This window comes from Lepidochelys kempii, chromosome 4 (assembly GCF_965140285.1).
Source record: "Lepidochelys kempii isolate rLepKem1 chromosome 4, rLepKem1.hap1, whole genome shotgun sequence".
NCBI classification, from domain to species: Eukaryota; Metazoa; Chordata; order Testudines; family Cheloniidae; genus Lepidochelys; species Lepidochelys kempii.
Window position 1 is genome coordinate 16775228 of NC_136383.1, and position 12978 is coordinate 16788205.

The following is a 12978-nucleotide window of genomic DNA, read 5'->3' on the forward strand; positions in this document are numbered from 1 at the left end:
GGAGCATCAGATGAGCATCTGACAAGGCCCTGCTCCCTCCTCAAGTCCAGACCACCTGGCCAGTGGCTTGGCATGAGCAACTCTAAGGCTGGTAACTATGATAACAACCTTGCAGAACCTGTGTGTGTGTGTGTCTGTATGAATGAATGTGTGAATACATATGAGATTGAATGGAATGTTATAGCTATAACTAACTGCTTACTAGGATTCTTTCTGTATTCACAATAAATGTGGTATTTTGCCTTTTTCCCTTTAATAAGATCCTGCTGGTTTTTATTTTATTGGTATAACAAGGCCAGGTCTACATTACAGACCTATATTGGTATAACTATATTGCTCAGGTGTGTGAAAAATCCACAATCCCTAGTGAGCTAGTTATACCTACCTAATCACCCATATAAAAAGCACTATGTCAACAAAAGAGCTTCTCCCATCAACATAGCTACCATCTCTTGGGGAGGTGAATTAGCTACCCTGACGGCAGAGGCTTCCACATGGCAATCATAGACATAAAAGATCCCAGGGCACTCTATACAGTTTAGAGATTTGTCCTACTGTCCTTGATAAACATTTTCCCCTCCCATAATTGTACAGTGTTGCTGGGCACCAAACTGTCAGCAACTGATCCTTTGAGTGGTGTTGTACTAGATCACCTGTAAACCACATTCAGGACAAAAGGATTGATTAAGTGTTTTATATTACTAGACTTCTGTTGCATGAAGTATTATTATAACATGATTTTTGTAAAACAAACACTGGAATTTCTTTTGTAAAGAAAAGTGCTCTCAAACTCAAAAGGCAGTCTACTTAATGTCTTTTTTGAGACTCAAACAACAAGAAGTTTTAGATTGCGGCAGGATGAATGGTGGTTTTGAAAGTTGTCCACTGAAAAAAATTATCAGGGACTGTACAGACTAGATACACGTATTACAGTCGATAGTTTAGCTTTGCCACAGACAGCCAATCCAGCAGTCTCTTGGCAGGTGAATGCTACTGAAATCCATTTTTATAGCAGCACTTTGCATTTCTATAACTCCTTCCCCCTGAAGGCCCCAGTAATTGCAGCAGCCTTCATTGAGTTCACAGCATCCCTGTGAGACAGAGGCACATCACTCCCCAAGGAGAGGGGGACCAAGGCCTGCTGTAGAACATAAGAATGGCCAGACTGGGTCAGACCAATTCTCCACCTAGCCCAACATCCTGTCGCCCGATAACGGCCGATGCCAGGTGCTTCAGAGGGAAGGAACGAAGAGCAATCGTCCACTGAGCCACCCGTTGACCACGGCTAGCTCCTGGCAATGCGGGGCTTTCCTCAGCCACCGCTGCGGACAGCGCTTGCGCCTGGCTGCTCGGCACCTTGGGCAGCCGGGCCCGCGGGCTCAGGCGGGGCGAGGAGCTGAACCCGGGGCCCCGCCCCGGCTCTGCCCAGCCCACACGCGGGAGCGGAAGGCGGCTGTCTGCTCCGCCCCGCCCCGACTCACCGATGGGCTTGTCCAGCCTCATGAGCCGCAGGTAGGGCTGCAGCGGGCCGGGGGCCGAGCTCACCAGCCCCGCCGCGGAGAAGCTCAGCGGCCGCCTCCCGCTCCCCGCCTCCCAGCCCAGGCCCAGCGGCGGTCCGGGGGCGCCGTGGGGCGGGACAGCGAGCGCGGCGGCGGGGCGGGCGGAGCCGGCTCGGAGGAGGCGGAGGGGCCCGGCGGCAGTTCCGGGGACCCGGCAGAGCCGTGTTACCAGGGTCACCATATTGCCCACTCCCGGCGGCGGCGGCGCGCGCGCGCGCGCAGCCTGATGACGTCAGGTGTCGGGGCGCTCCGTCTCGGCGTCCGTCCCGCCGTGAAGTACTGCGCGTGCGCAGCCGTTTCCCCCTCTGCTGCCCCCGCCTCCACCTCCCGAAGGGCGCGGAGACGCTCAGTCGCCTCGCCTCAAGCTCCTGAGCCCCGCTTGGGCGGCTTCTCCGCCACCCCCGCGGGGCTCGCGGTGTGGGAGCTCCCTCCCTCCCCCCCCCCGACGGCAACGGCGATGCTTCTCCCCGTGGCCATGGGCCTGGCCCCCCCGCATGTCGTGGGTGGCTCGCGCGGGCGGTAGGCGCAAAGCCCTGGCCACGCGCTGCCGCCTAACCGCCCCCCAGGCCTGCCCTGGCTGCCCGCTGTTCTCTGTGTCTCCCCCCCCCCCGTGCTCGGGGGCGGCCTTAGAGCCTACAGCCAATACCTGCCTTCAACAACGCACGGGGACTTGGCGCCTTCCCATGGCGCAGCCCTCTGGGCCCCACGGGCCCTTGGCCATTTTCTCCCCGCACCCCTCCAAGCCGGGACCTGGCGTTTGCCCTGGGAGCCGGGTGCCTGTGCGTGGCCTGGTATTGCAAGAGCTGGCCCTGTACGGAGAAGCCCAGCAATCAGTAACGTTGCGGTAAGGTCACCAGTGGGCAGCACTGAATTCCTGCTCCCTGTGGGGAAGCTGAACCTGTATCTCCCTGCTATGCACCCTACTGCTGTTGGCTTCCTTCATCTCTGAGCTGGATTTTCCCTTGCCATTGCCCTGAATTCTTGGTGTCTCATCCTACGAACTTCCAGGAGTGAAACCTTCTGTCGCTGGCAAAGCCTATGACTGTGCCCACCGCTCATTTCCATTTCTCTAGGGCAGGACAACGAGCATCTCTCCATTCTTAAGCCACCCCTTCCTTCCGTTACAAGTTTGATTCCCAAAAGTCTCCTGGCTACCATTAATCTTTTCAAACCAATGGTCATTTCTTAACCATCTCCTTTTCTCTTACTCTTCACCACCTCTGAGATGCAGAAAAACTGGCCACTACCCCTGACTACCACCAACCGGACCTCCTTTCCCCTCTCTGGCATTCTTGCACGTACACCAGCCCAATCCGCCTTTTCCCTTCTTAGGTGACCACCACCACCATCAGACTGACCCCCTGGCCCATAAACCCTTACATCCATACCTTCCCAGGAGCCCCTGTCTCCCCCACCCTGGTTCCCACTGTTTACTGCTCTGTAATAGCAAGCCTTGGGTCCATCTGTCCTGCTTCCCAATCCCATCTTTCCCACTGCCAAGAGGAGCAGGAGCCTCAGCCGCCATGGTTTGGGCAGGCAGAGGGTCCAGCCCGCAGAGCAGGACCTGGGTGCGGCACTGGCAGCACTCCCAGCCATGTGACGTGTGGTAGTTAGAAGTTTGCAGCACAGCCAGTTGTGCTGCTGCATGTGTGAGTAGCTTATAGGTGAGGACAAAAAAAAAACAACTGCAACCAGCAAGGCAGTAGAAAAACCATCCAAGCCAGTTGGAAACTGGCTAGATAGCAAGCCTGTTACTAATATAACACATCATTATTTATGGAATAACAATTGCCAACACTTCGAAAGAACCTTCTACCTGAAGAACTTGAAGTACACAAACAGTGAGTAAGGCTCACACCAACCCTGTGGAGTAATTATACATAATTATCCTAATTTATAGATGGGGAAATAGAAGCCCAGAGATTAAGGCTGGGATTTACAAAGGTACTTAGGTGTGGCAACACTGAAGGTTATGGTGTCTAGGAAGTCCCAGGAACAACACTGCAGTCCACCATGAAGACTTAAGGGCCGAAGCTCCCTATACAATGAATAGGGATAGGTAGGTGCCTAAGGATGCAATTCACAAAAGCCAGCTTGCTAGGTGGGGAGCTGCTAAACTGGCCAATGGGAGGTGCTAACCTGAGTGGTGTTGGAGATAGATGGCTAAATCCTGGCTGTAAAGAGGCATCTCCCTCTATTTAGCAATCCACAAACAGGAAACAGCTGTCTGGAGTCAGGCAGGTTAGGCACCTCTTGTGGGATCTGTCTGACTTCTCATAAAACAGCCAGAAGAGGAGGTCATAGTGCTCACCTTATAACTTTTAGCCCAGTGGTTGGAGCACTCATGTGGGATGTGGGAAACCCAGTTTCAAGTTCCCCCTCTCTGCCACTGGGGGAGAAAGGATTTGAATAGGGGTCTCCCACCTTGTGGGAGTGCTCTAACCACTGAGCTCTGGGATATTATGATGTGGGGCTCCCTCAATCTCTCCTGCTGAAGCTGCTCCAGTGTGGATTAAATAATGAAAGAGTGATTGGAGCAGGTGGACTGGATTCAGGGTCTCCCATCTTCCAGGTGGGTGCCCTACCCATGGAGTCATTCCCCCTCTCTGGTCTCTGACTATTCCACTGTTGTAAATACTTAAGTCATGTGGCCCAAGAGGAAGGGAAATGAATGACTCTGCAGCCCAGTGGGTAGGGCACCTACCGGGGAGTTTAGGTCATTTAATCTCTTTCAGAAACTTCTCTTGAAGTTTGAAACACAGCAATTAAAAAAAAAAAAAGAGGGCAGGGTATTTTGTACTATTCTACAGCCCCAGAAAGCTGCTTGCCCTTTACCGTTTTTGCCTAAAGCCCTTCACCAACACCCCTGCCCCATCCTTAAATAATTCCTCTCACCCAAGGTATATATTGAAAGATGAGGCTCTTTCTCTTCCCACCCCTAAGCAGTAGCAGTTTCACTAAGTATTGCCTTCCTCACATCTCCCTCGAGCAGTTGTAGGCTAGCCTATTCTCTAATTAGGAGAAAATACAGAGATCCCAGGAGTGACGTCTCTAACCTAGAGTACAAACAGTTACATTGGTATAAGGACTAAATCCGTGGAAAAACAAATTTAGGCCTAGTCTACACTAGAAAATTAGGTCAGCATAACTGCGTCATCACATAGGGGTGTGAAAAATCCATACCCCTGAGCAGCATAGTAAACTGACCCAAGTCCCAGTGGAAACAGCGCTAGGTGAGTGGGCAAATTATTCTGTTGATCTAGCTAACACCTCTCAAGGAGATGGATTACCTGTGCTGATGGAGACCCCTCCTGTCGGCATAGGTAGTGTCTACCCTGAAGCACTATAGCGCTTTAGTTTTATTTTTCTTGTAACTATTTCTGACTTTAATGCCTCATTACTTGTACTCGAAATCCATCTCTTCATAGTTAAATAAATTTGTTTTATTCTTTAATTAAAACTAATCCAGTGTTGTGAATTGTTTGGGTAACTTCATTTAGGGTAGCACTGTTGGGTACTGACCCTTTAGAGGGGCAACGGAGCTAGTATATCTGGATTGTCCAGGAGAGGTCTGGACACCGCAAAATACACACGGCGGCGGGGGAAATTCAAGATGGGGAGTGCATTGGGGTCACATTGCAAATAGTAACCAATGTTGCTGGAAGACAGAGTGTGGCTGATGTCTGCTAACAAGCTGCTGGGGTCAGAGCTGCTAGGCCAGGGCTGTGGCTTTACACAGCACTCAGGGAGTATGCTGGCAGGCTGATTGTGAGCAACCCAAGTTGTAAGCTATAACAGTGAAGCATTGTGAAGCACCCAAGGTTGTATTGCAGGGGTGACACAACTCCTTACTGGTCTGGATTGCACCCCAGAATGTCATATACATTCCCCACTGCAGAGCTAGGGACATCAAACAGTGACAGATATTTTAACAACAAAATTTAGTCTCCATGTGTTTTAAAATTTCTTCTAGCTAAAAAGAAAAGATCAGGAATATGTTTTGAGTCCTAAACTAGCCTGAGGGTGTTTCTTTAAATTAATGACTTGACATTTTAATATTTTGATTTTAACTTTAGTTCATAATATTTTCCTCTGTAGGCCTGGCCTGTAGTCAGTTTCTATATCCACTGTAATATTTTCACATATTCCAAATCTCTATATTGCATTTTTTTTAAAAAGTAATTCTAAAAATGGCATGGGGAGGGAGGGTGTTTGTTTCAATTTCCACATCAGATAGACTCAGTCTACAAAAACAAAGGATATTTCTTTCTAACTAAATGCAAGCCCTGAAAATAGTCAAGCTGGTTCTTTCCTTCTCGCTCACCTCTACCATGGAAGTTTCTGCAGGCCAAATTATGTCTTCTGACAACTCTTCAACCCTGGTGTTGTTATGGAATTTGCACAGATGTAACTGATTGGCATATTATCTCAGAGCTGTTGGCCCTGCAGTTTGAGAGGGAGTAAAAAGCAATACAAATGTACCTTGGTTACTGAAGTCAGCAGATATGACTGTCTACACAGAAAGCTGCATTTTGTTGTACAAGGTAGTGCTATTTTTACATTATGTTTCAGAAAAAACTTTTAAGACCACACCTAGTATATTGTGTTCAGTTCTGGGCTACTCAGTACCAGAGACACTTAAACAAATTGCAGTGAGTTCAGTAAAGAGTAATTAATTAGGGAACTGGAAAGATTGACTACAAGGAAAAGTTAGAGTTATAAATGTTGACTAAGAGGGTGGATATGATAGTTATCTATAATTGATATGAGTAAAAAGTCAGTAAGAGGAAATGTTTGAGCGCAAGGAATATACTGCAAAGGTAGTTAAAGGAACTTAAGAAAATGAAAATTTAGCTGAATATAGTATTAAGAAAAACTTCCTGACTCTGAGTTCTGTTGGACTGTGGAATTGTCCCTCAAAGATTGAACAAAACAACAGAGTATACAATGTAGAGAACAATCATGTATTGAAAGGAGGATGGACTAAATAACCTAATAGGTCTTTTCCATCTCTAATTTCTATGAACTAATACCTACAGAGTTTACATCTAGTCCGAAAACATTTTCTCTGACAAAAATCCATGCTTTTTTGTGTGTGGATCTTTGTGCCTTTGCTGTTTATCTACCAACTGCCACCAAAGATAAAATCTCATTTCAACTTTTCTGCTAAGTGCATTTGGCAACATAAATTAAAAATAATGGGATTTATAAATTAAAATGTGAAGAACTTTAAGTTCTTTAATTACAGTACTTCACTTCAGTTATTTATCAAGGCCTCTTCTTACTGCTACTTATTACTTAATTTAGTAGTATTAATACTATGTGATATTGTTTATGGAATTTTTATATATTCTGGTTTTGATGCCTAATAGATTTAAATCTTATTTTACAGATGACTTGTTTCAGATTATATGTGATAAACATTTTTGGATGTGGGCTGTCACAGCCCTATTTTGGTATTTTACTAATCTCCCTTTACAATCTCCCATTACAATCTGCATTCAGATTACAAAGAACATCATCAGCATTACCAGATCTTGTGATATTTCACGTATTTTAAAGTCCCAGCTCCTGGAGGCAACTAATTACGTGAAGATCTCAGTTTCCTTTAAAAAAGTAAGTTTCAACCTCCCTGTGGGAGGAGAAAAGCCTGAATAAATCACCTGTGTGCACTCTAAAGGCTCAGTAACTGGAAGGCAAAATAAGAAACAAACTTTAAAAAAAAATCTCATGATTTTTGGGGCCTGACTCCTGATTTTTGAATGCTTGGGGTTGACAGTGTTGCACTAGAAATACAGAGAGCACTTGTTATGAATTGAGGAAATTAACTTTGTAGCATAGTTTAAGTAATTGCTCCCTCTTGTGGCTAATTTCACACTATACATTTATAGATTTCATTTTTAACCAAAATCTCGGTGTAGCTCATTGAGCAAGGTGCCTGCCTGATTTGGATAAGAAAGCACTTTACAGTTAACATTTTTGTCATGGGTGCATTTTTACTGCAATAGCTGTACTATGAATATATTACACATGGATAGCTCCTTTCACCCAAGTACTTCTCATTGTTTTTACAAAAGTAGGGAAATATTTATTCCATTATGCAAACAGAGAGACTGAGCCACAGGAAGGTTAAGTAAATTGTTCAAGGCTACACAGTGAGTGGCAGAAGCAAGAATAGAACTCAGGTCTCGATGGCCATTGTGGTGACAAAGCCACTAGACAATTGCTATCTTGCCATTACTACCCATTGCCTCTGCAGCTATTCTGGACACCAGTTTTTGTGGACATTCTCTTCTTACCCCCAAACAAATGTGTTGAGTTCAGTCTCTTTCTATGCAAGAGGTTTACATGTTGATTTAGCGAGAGTCATTTATGACAGGAGGCCTCTTACAAAACAAGCTTCAGGTGACTATGTAGTATCGAGAATCAAATCATCATGACTCTGTGACCTTTGTACTTCTGCAGAAGGCTAAGTGGTCCCTCATGCCACAGCGTCCCTCCCTTTGAGTTTGACAGACCTGACAAGTTCTACAACAGGGGTGGCCAACCTGTGGCTCTGGAGCCGCATGTGGCTCCTTACCTAGGCACTGACTCCGGGGCTGGAGCTATAGATGTTAACTTTCCAATGTGCTGTGGGGTGCTCACTGCTCAACCCCCTGCTCTGCTCCAGGCCCTGCCCCAACTCCACCCCTTCCCCCGAGCCTGCCATGCCCTCGCTCCCCCACCAGAGCCTCCTGTGCACTGCATAACAGCTGATTGTGGTGGGCGGGAGGTATGGGGAGGGAGCAGGAGGCACTGATTGGTGGGGCTGCTGCAGGCAGGAGGCACTGCAGGTTGGAGTGGGGGGAGCTGATGGGGGTAGGGGGCTGCTGACATATTAGTGTGGCTCTCTGGCAATGTACATTGGTAAATTCTGGATCCTTCTCAGGCTCAGGTTGGCTGCCCCTGCTACTTGTTGCAAAGAATCATAGAATATCAGGGTTGGAAGGGACCTCAGGAGATCATCTAGTCCAACCCCCTGCTCAAAGCAGGACCAATCCCCAATTTTTGCCCCAGATCCCTAAATGGCCCCCTCAAGGATTGAACTCACAACCCTGAGTTTAGCAGGCCAATGCTCAAACCACTGAGCTATCCCTGCTCTACAAACTTAACTTTAAATCCATTGAAATTAAAACATCTTATAAAGAACACAGTGATCCACTGGTGGAGTGAATGTCCATTTACAGCAAAATGAAATGAAAGTCTTCAATCACAAGCCTAGTTACAGTGTAATTCTATGGTAAAAAAGATGGTACGATGAGTTCCATTGTTATCCAGTATGTAGATGTAATGGATATTTTTTTAAAGGATTGATATCTCTAGTCATCCACTATTAATCATGTGGAGTTACTATTACTGCATCCAGTCAACAATGTACATTAGATGTTAAGGGCCTGCTGAATCCTTTACATAACCAGAGAAGCAGCATTTATATGAGAAAAGCCTGCTTTGCTCCAATTTAAATCAATGGTCAAACTCCCATTGATTTTAGTGATAGCAGTAGTAGACCGTGTGTGTTTACATGCATAAAATATTGCAGTGCATACATTTTTATGATCCAAGATAGCTAATCTTCAGAAACAGAGTTGCAGTAAATCTGGGCTCAGTAATCAAAGTTCTACTTTGTCACAGAATGCAATTTATCACAAAGATTTCATAAAAATGATAATTTCCTCAAGGTTGGATATTAGTCACAAGTACACTTAGAGCTCTACACCCTCAAATGGATTACACATCAATGCAATGATAGGGTGGAAGCAGACACTCACAATCACTATAATTAGTCTCCATAAATCATTTCACAATGAGTTTGCATACAAGTGCTTTAGATTTTCTGTTTATCATCCTTTCTCCTTTCCTAATTCCTAGTCATATTTCCAGCAATAATCACTGATTGTTCTTGTAGTGCATTTTTGTTTATGCTGTATATTTTGATTTGTCTGTATTGTTGGGTTTGGGGATATGCCTGAGGTCTGAAGATTTATTATTTGAAACTGTGGCAATGATTTTAAAAAAAGCCAAAAGATTAGCCCTTTGTTCATCGTATGGTCCTAATCCTGCACACACACACTAAAATGTTTGTGGGATTGGAACCTAAATTAGCACACACGTTAAATTAACTGTCCAATTAATTTTTTTTAGATTAACAATTACTTAAAGCATTATTTCAGATAGAGCACCATTTAAATAGCATGCATGTTAGAAAATTCCTTTAACAGTTAAGCGTTTTTTCCTGCTTCCCTTTTAATGTTTAGATGGGCCTTTCGGGCAGTCCAGAGAGCAAAACCAAAAATACTCTAGTTCACTTTTTTTCTCTCTGCTCATACTATGACAGACTGATAATAGCCTGGCCAAACTTTATAGAAGTAAGATAAATTTACTGAATTAAGTTAGAACTTATTGAATTAGGTTTAATACCTTTGTGGTCTGTTGTGTTAAGTATCAGTTGTGTATGTGTTATTAGAATTGTATATAACTCCTCTAGGAGGTGGGGGACGCTAATCACATTTCTGCAGTTATCAGCCCTTTGACGCCACCTTCTAGAGAGATGAGGATTCTCTAGGACCAACAGAAAAAGAAAGGATTTCTGGATAAATAACCTGGTTTTAAACAGGTTCAGGACCTTCTTCCTGCTGTGGCAAACAAACTGGACCCCTGTTTCATAGAGTCCCAATCCTTAGGGAGGGGTTAGAAGGAGTTGGCCTACTGAGGCCCCATAAGACTGGATGCTTTGTTCTGAGCTGAAACTGACAAACTTGAAACTACAGTGAAACTCCTTGGGTGGTGTTTTGAAGGACTGCTGCTGCCGAAGCCCACAATAGGGTTGGAGTGATCTCTGGCACAGGTGCCGATTCTGGGGTGCTCTGGGGCTGGAGCACCCACAGGGAAAAAACGGGGGGTGCTGAGCATCCACCAGCAGCCCCCCTATCAGCCTCCCCTCCTCCCGCAGTGCCTTCCCCTCCCTGTGCCTCCCAACTGCTGTGATCAGCTGTTTCGCGGCATGCAGGAGGCCCTGGGGAGGAGTAAGGACACACTGTAATCGGGAAGGCGCGGGAAGAGGCAGAGTGAGGTGGGGCCTGGGGCAGAGCTGGGAGTTGAGCGCCCCCCCCCCCCCCCCACATGTTGGAAAGTCAGCACCTGTGATCTGTGGTAAGCTTTTTGGCATGCATGTAGGTTCCTTTGTAATTCTGAATATGTTTTCACCTTAAGAGTAAAATAGGTTTGCAGAGGAAGAGCTGAATGGTACCTTATAAGTGTGGGCAATTACTTTGTTGTTAGCCTTTGAAGAGAAAGTAAGCAGTCCTGGTTAGGTAGTCTGACTTTTGTAGGAGATACCAGAGTACAGTCAGGGGGCTGTGCAGGCCCAGTCAGGAGGAAACAAGACCATCTCAGTTCGAGAGAGGTGACGGCCAGGCGAGCCGGAAGCCTAGAGTGGATGCCTTTGCTGGATCACAGAAGGGGAATACAGGTGCAGTTGCTCTGAACTGTAACACATACAGCTGCATACTGCTTGCTATTTGTTCATTTTAAGCTCCTCTGCTGTGACTGGTAAATGCTCTCTTTAAGGTCTTACAGAAAAAGCATGCACCATCAGCAAAAAGTAAAATTAGCAAAAAGAGGAAAGAATGTTATAGTAATCTTAGAATTTGTAACAATAAGTACAAAAATTGTAGATGCAAATATGATATTCAATTTGACTATCATTTTATAAGGTACAATAAGAACTTTTGCTGTTCTGTTTTACCTGTCTCCACCCAAAGACATAGGGAAGTCTTCTGGATGCTTTCATCACATGGTCCACTGCTTCCAGTTTCAGAGTCATGCTTTCTCAAAGTTCCCAGCCATTTGATTCTACAGTTTGGATTCACATCCATCTCTATATATCATTTCTCCATTTCACATGAATATACCTGTCAAGGTTCCTTTCCCACTCTGAACTCTTGGGTACAGATGTGGGGACCACATGAAAGACCCCCTAAGCTTATTCTTACCAGCTCAGGTTAAAAACTTCTCCAAAGTACAAACTTTGCCTTGTCCTTGAACTGTATGTGCCACCATCAAGCGTTTTAAACAGAGAACAGGGAAAGAGACCACTTCCCCCAAAATATCCCCCCAACCCCTACACCCCCTTTCCTGCAGAAAGCTTGATAAAAATCCTCACCAATCTGTACAGGTGAACACAGACCCAAACCCTTGGATCTTAAGAACAATGAAAAATCAATCTGGTTCTTAAAAGAAGCATTTTAATTAAAGAAAAGGTAAAAGAATTACCTCTGTAAAATCAGGATAGTAAATACCTTACAGGGTAATCAGATTCAAAACAGAGAATCCCTCTAGGCAAAACCTTAAGTTACAAAAAGACACAAAACCAGGAATATACATTCCATCCAACACAGCTTATTTTACCAGCCATTAAACAAAAGGAAATCTAACGCATTTCTAGCTAGATTACTTACTAACTTAACAGGAGTTGTAAGGCTGCATTCCTGATCTGTTCCCAGCAAAAGCATCACACAGACAGACAAACCCTTTGTCCCCCCCTCCAGATTTGAAAGTATCTTGTCCCCTCACTGGTCATTTTGGGGCAGGTGCCAGCAAGGTTATCTTAGCTTCTTAACCCTTTACAGGTGAAAGGGTTTTGCCTCTGGCCAGGAGGGATTTTATAGCACTGTATACAGAAAGGTGGTTACCCTTCCCTTTATATTTATGACAATACCATAGAAAAGGGAGCTGTCATTTTAAAATCTCTGGTTCCAATGAGCCCAACTCAGAATTTTGCTATCTTTTCAAGAGCAGGAATGTTGTAAGCACCATCCCTAAACAGAGAGGAGGGTGATCACGTAAGGCAGTTAGTTGCTAACTGGTTACCCTGCAGTCGGAGTCTCTAGCTCCATTAATTCTTTCCTGGTTTTTTAAGTCCCCCAGTCATTTTCCTTCACAAGTACCTCTAACATGGACATATACCCAACCTGCTGCATTGTGATTAACAAAGCAGGACCCCAAATTTCAGTGTCTTAAAATTGGAAACTTCTTAGATACACTTTGCCTTCATTTTTTTCATACAATGTAAGGAGAGCCAGTCTCTGTCCCTGCTTCATGCTTAAGGACATACTTTAAGTAGCTGGACTAGGCAAGTTCCTGGGAGCTCATGGGAGATGCCCATCGTCCGGAAAATACTACTTTAAAACACAGAACTTTGATGATTATGTTAACATTTGCTTAACCGAACCATGTCAGGTGTGTGAACCTGAATTCCCCTTCCTCCCAATTCTGGGGATGAGGAGAGAAGCGTGACATGCCAAAGCTGTTTATCTTTCCTGCTGTTCTCTCTCATATACGTCTGAAAAATGCCACGAGTATTAAAACAAAAAAGTAATTT

General features: G+C 45.2%; 1 protein-coding gene and 1 long non-coding RNA gene across 4 annotated transcripts in view; one reads left to right on the forward strand and one right to left on the reverse strand.

Annotated features, from left to right (window-relative positions):
* Nucleotides 1-1973, reverse strand: part of COQ2 (coenzyme Q2, polyprenyltransferase) — a 24658-nt gene extending 22685 nt beyond the window's left edge. The window contains exon 1 of one of the 2 annotated variants that reach the window (XM_073340550.1): nt 1482-1973. In XM_073340550.1, the coding sequence (XP_073196651.1) occupies nt 1482-1740 (259 nt within the window). In that variant the 5' untranslated portion in view covers nt 1741-1973. The remainder of the gene's footprint in view (nt 1-1481) is intronic. The other variant, XM_073340549.2, reaches the window with a different exon arrangement.
* LOC140910192 (uncharacterized) overlaps nt 854-12978 on the forward strand; it is a 35091-nt gene continuing 22966 nt past the window's right edge. For both annotated transcript variants that reach the window (XR_012158450.1, XR_012158449.1), the window contains exon 1: nt 854-7175. This is a non-coding gene — a long non-coding RNA (uncharacterized LOC140910192). The remainder of the gene's footprint in view (nt 7176-12978) is intronic.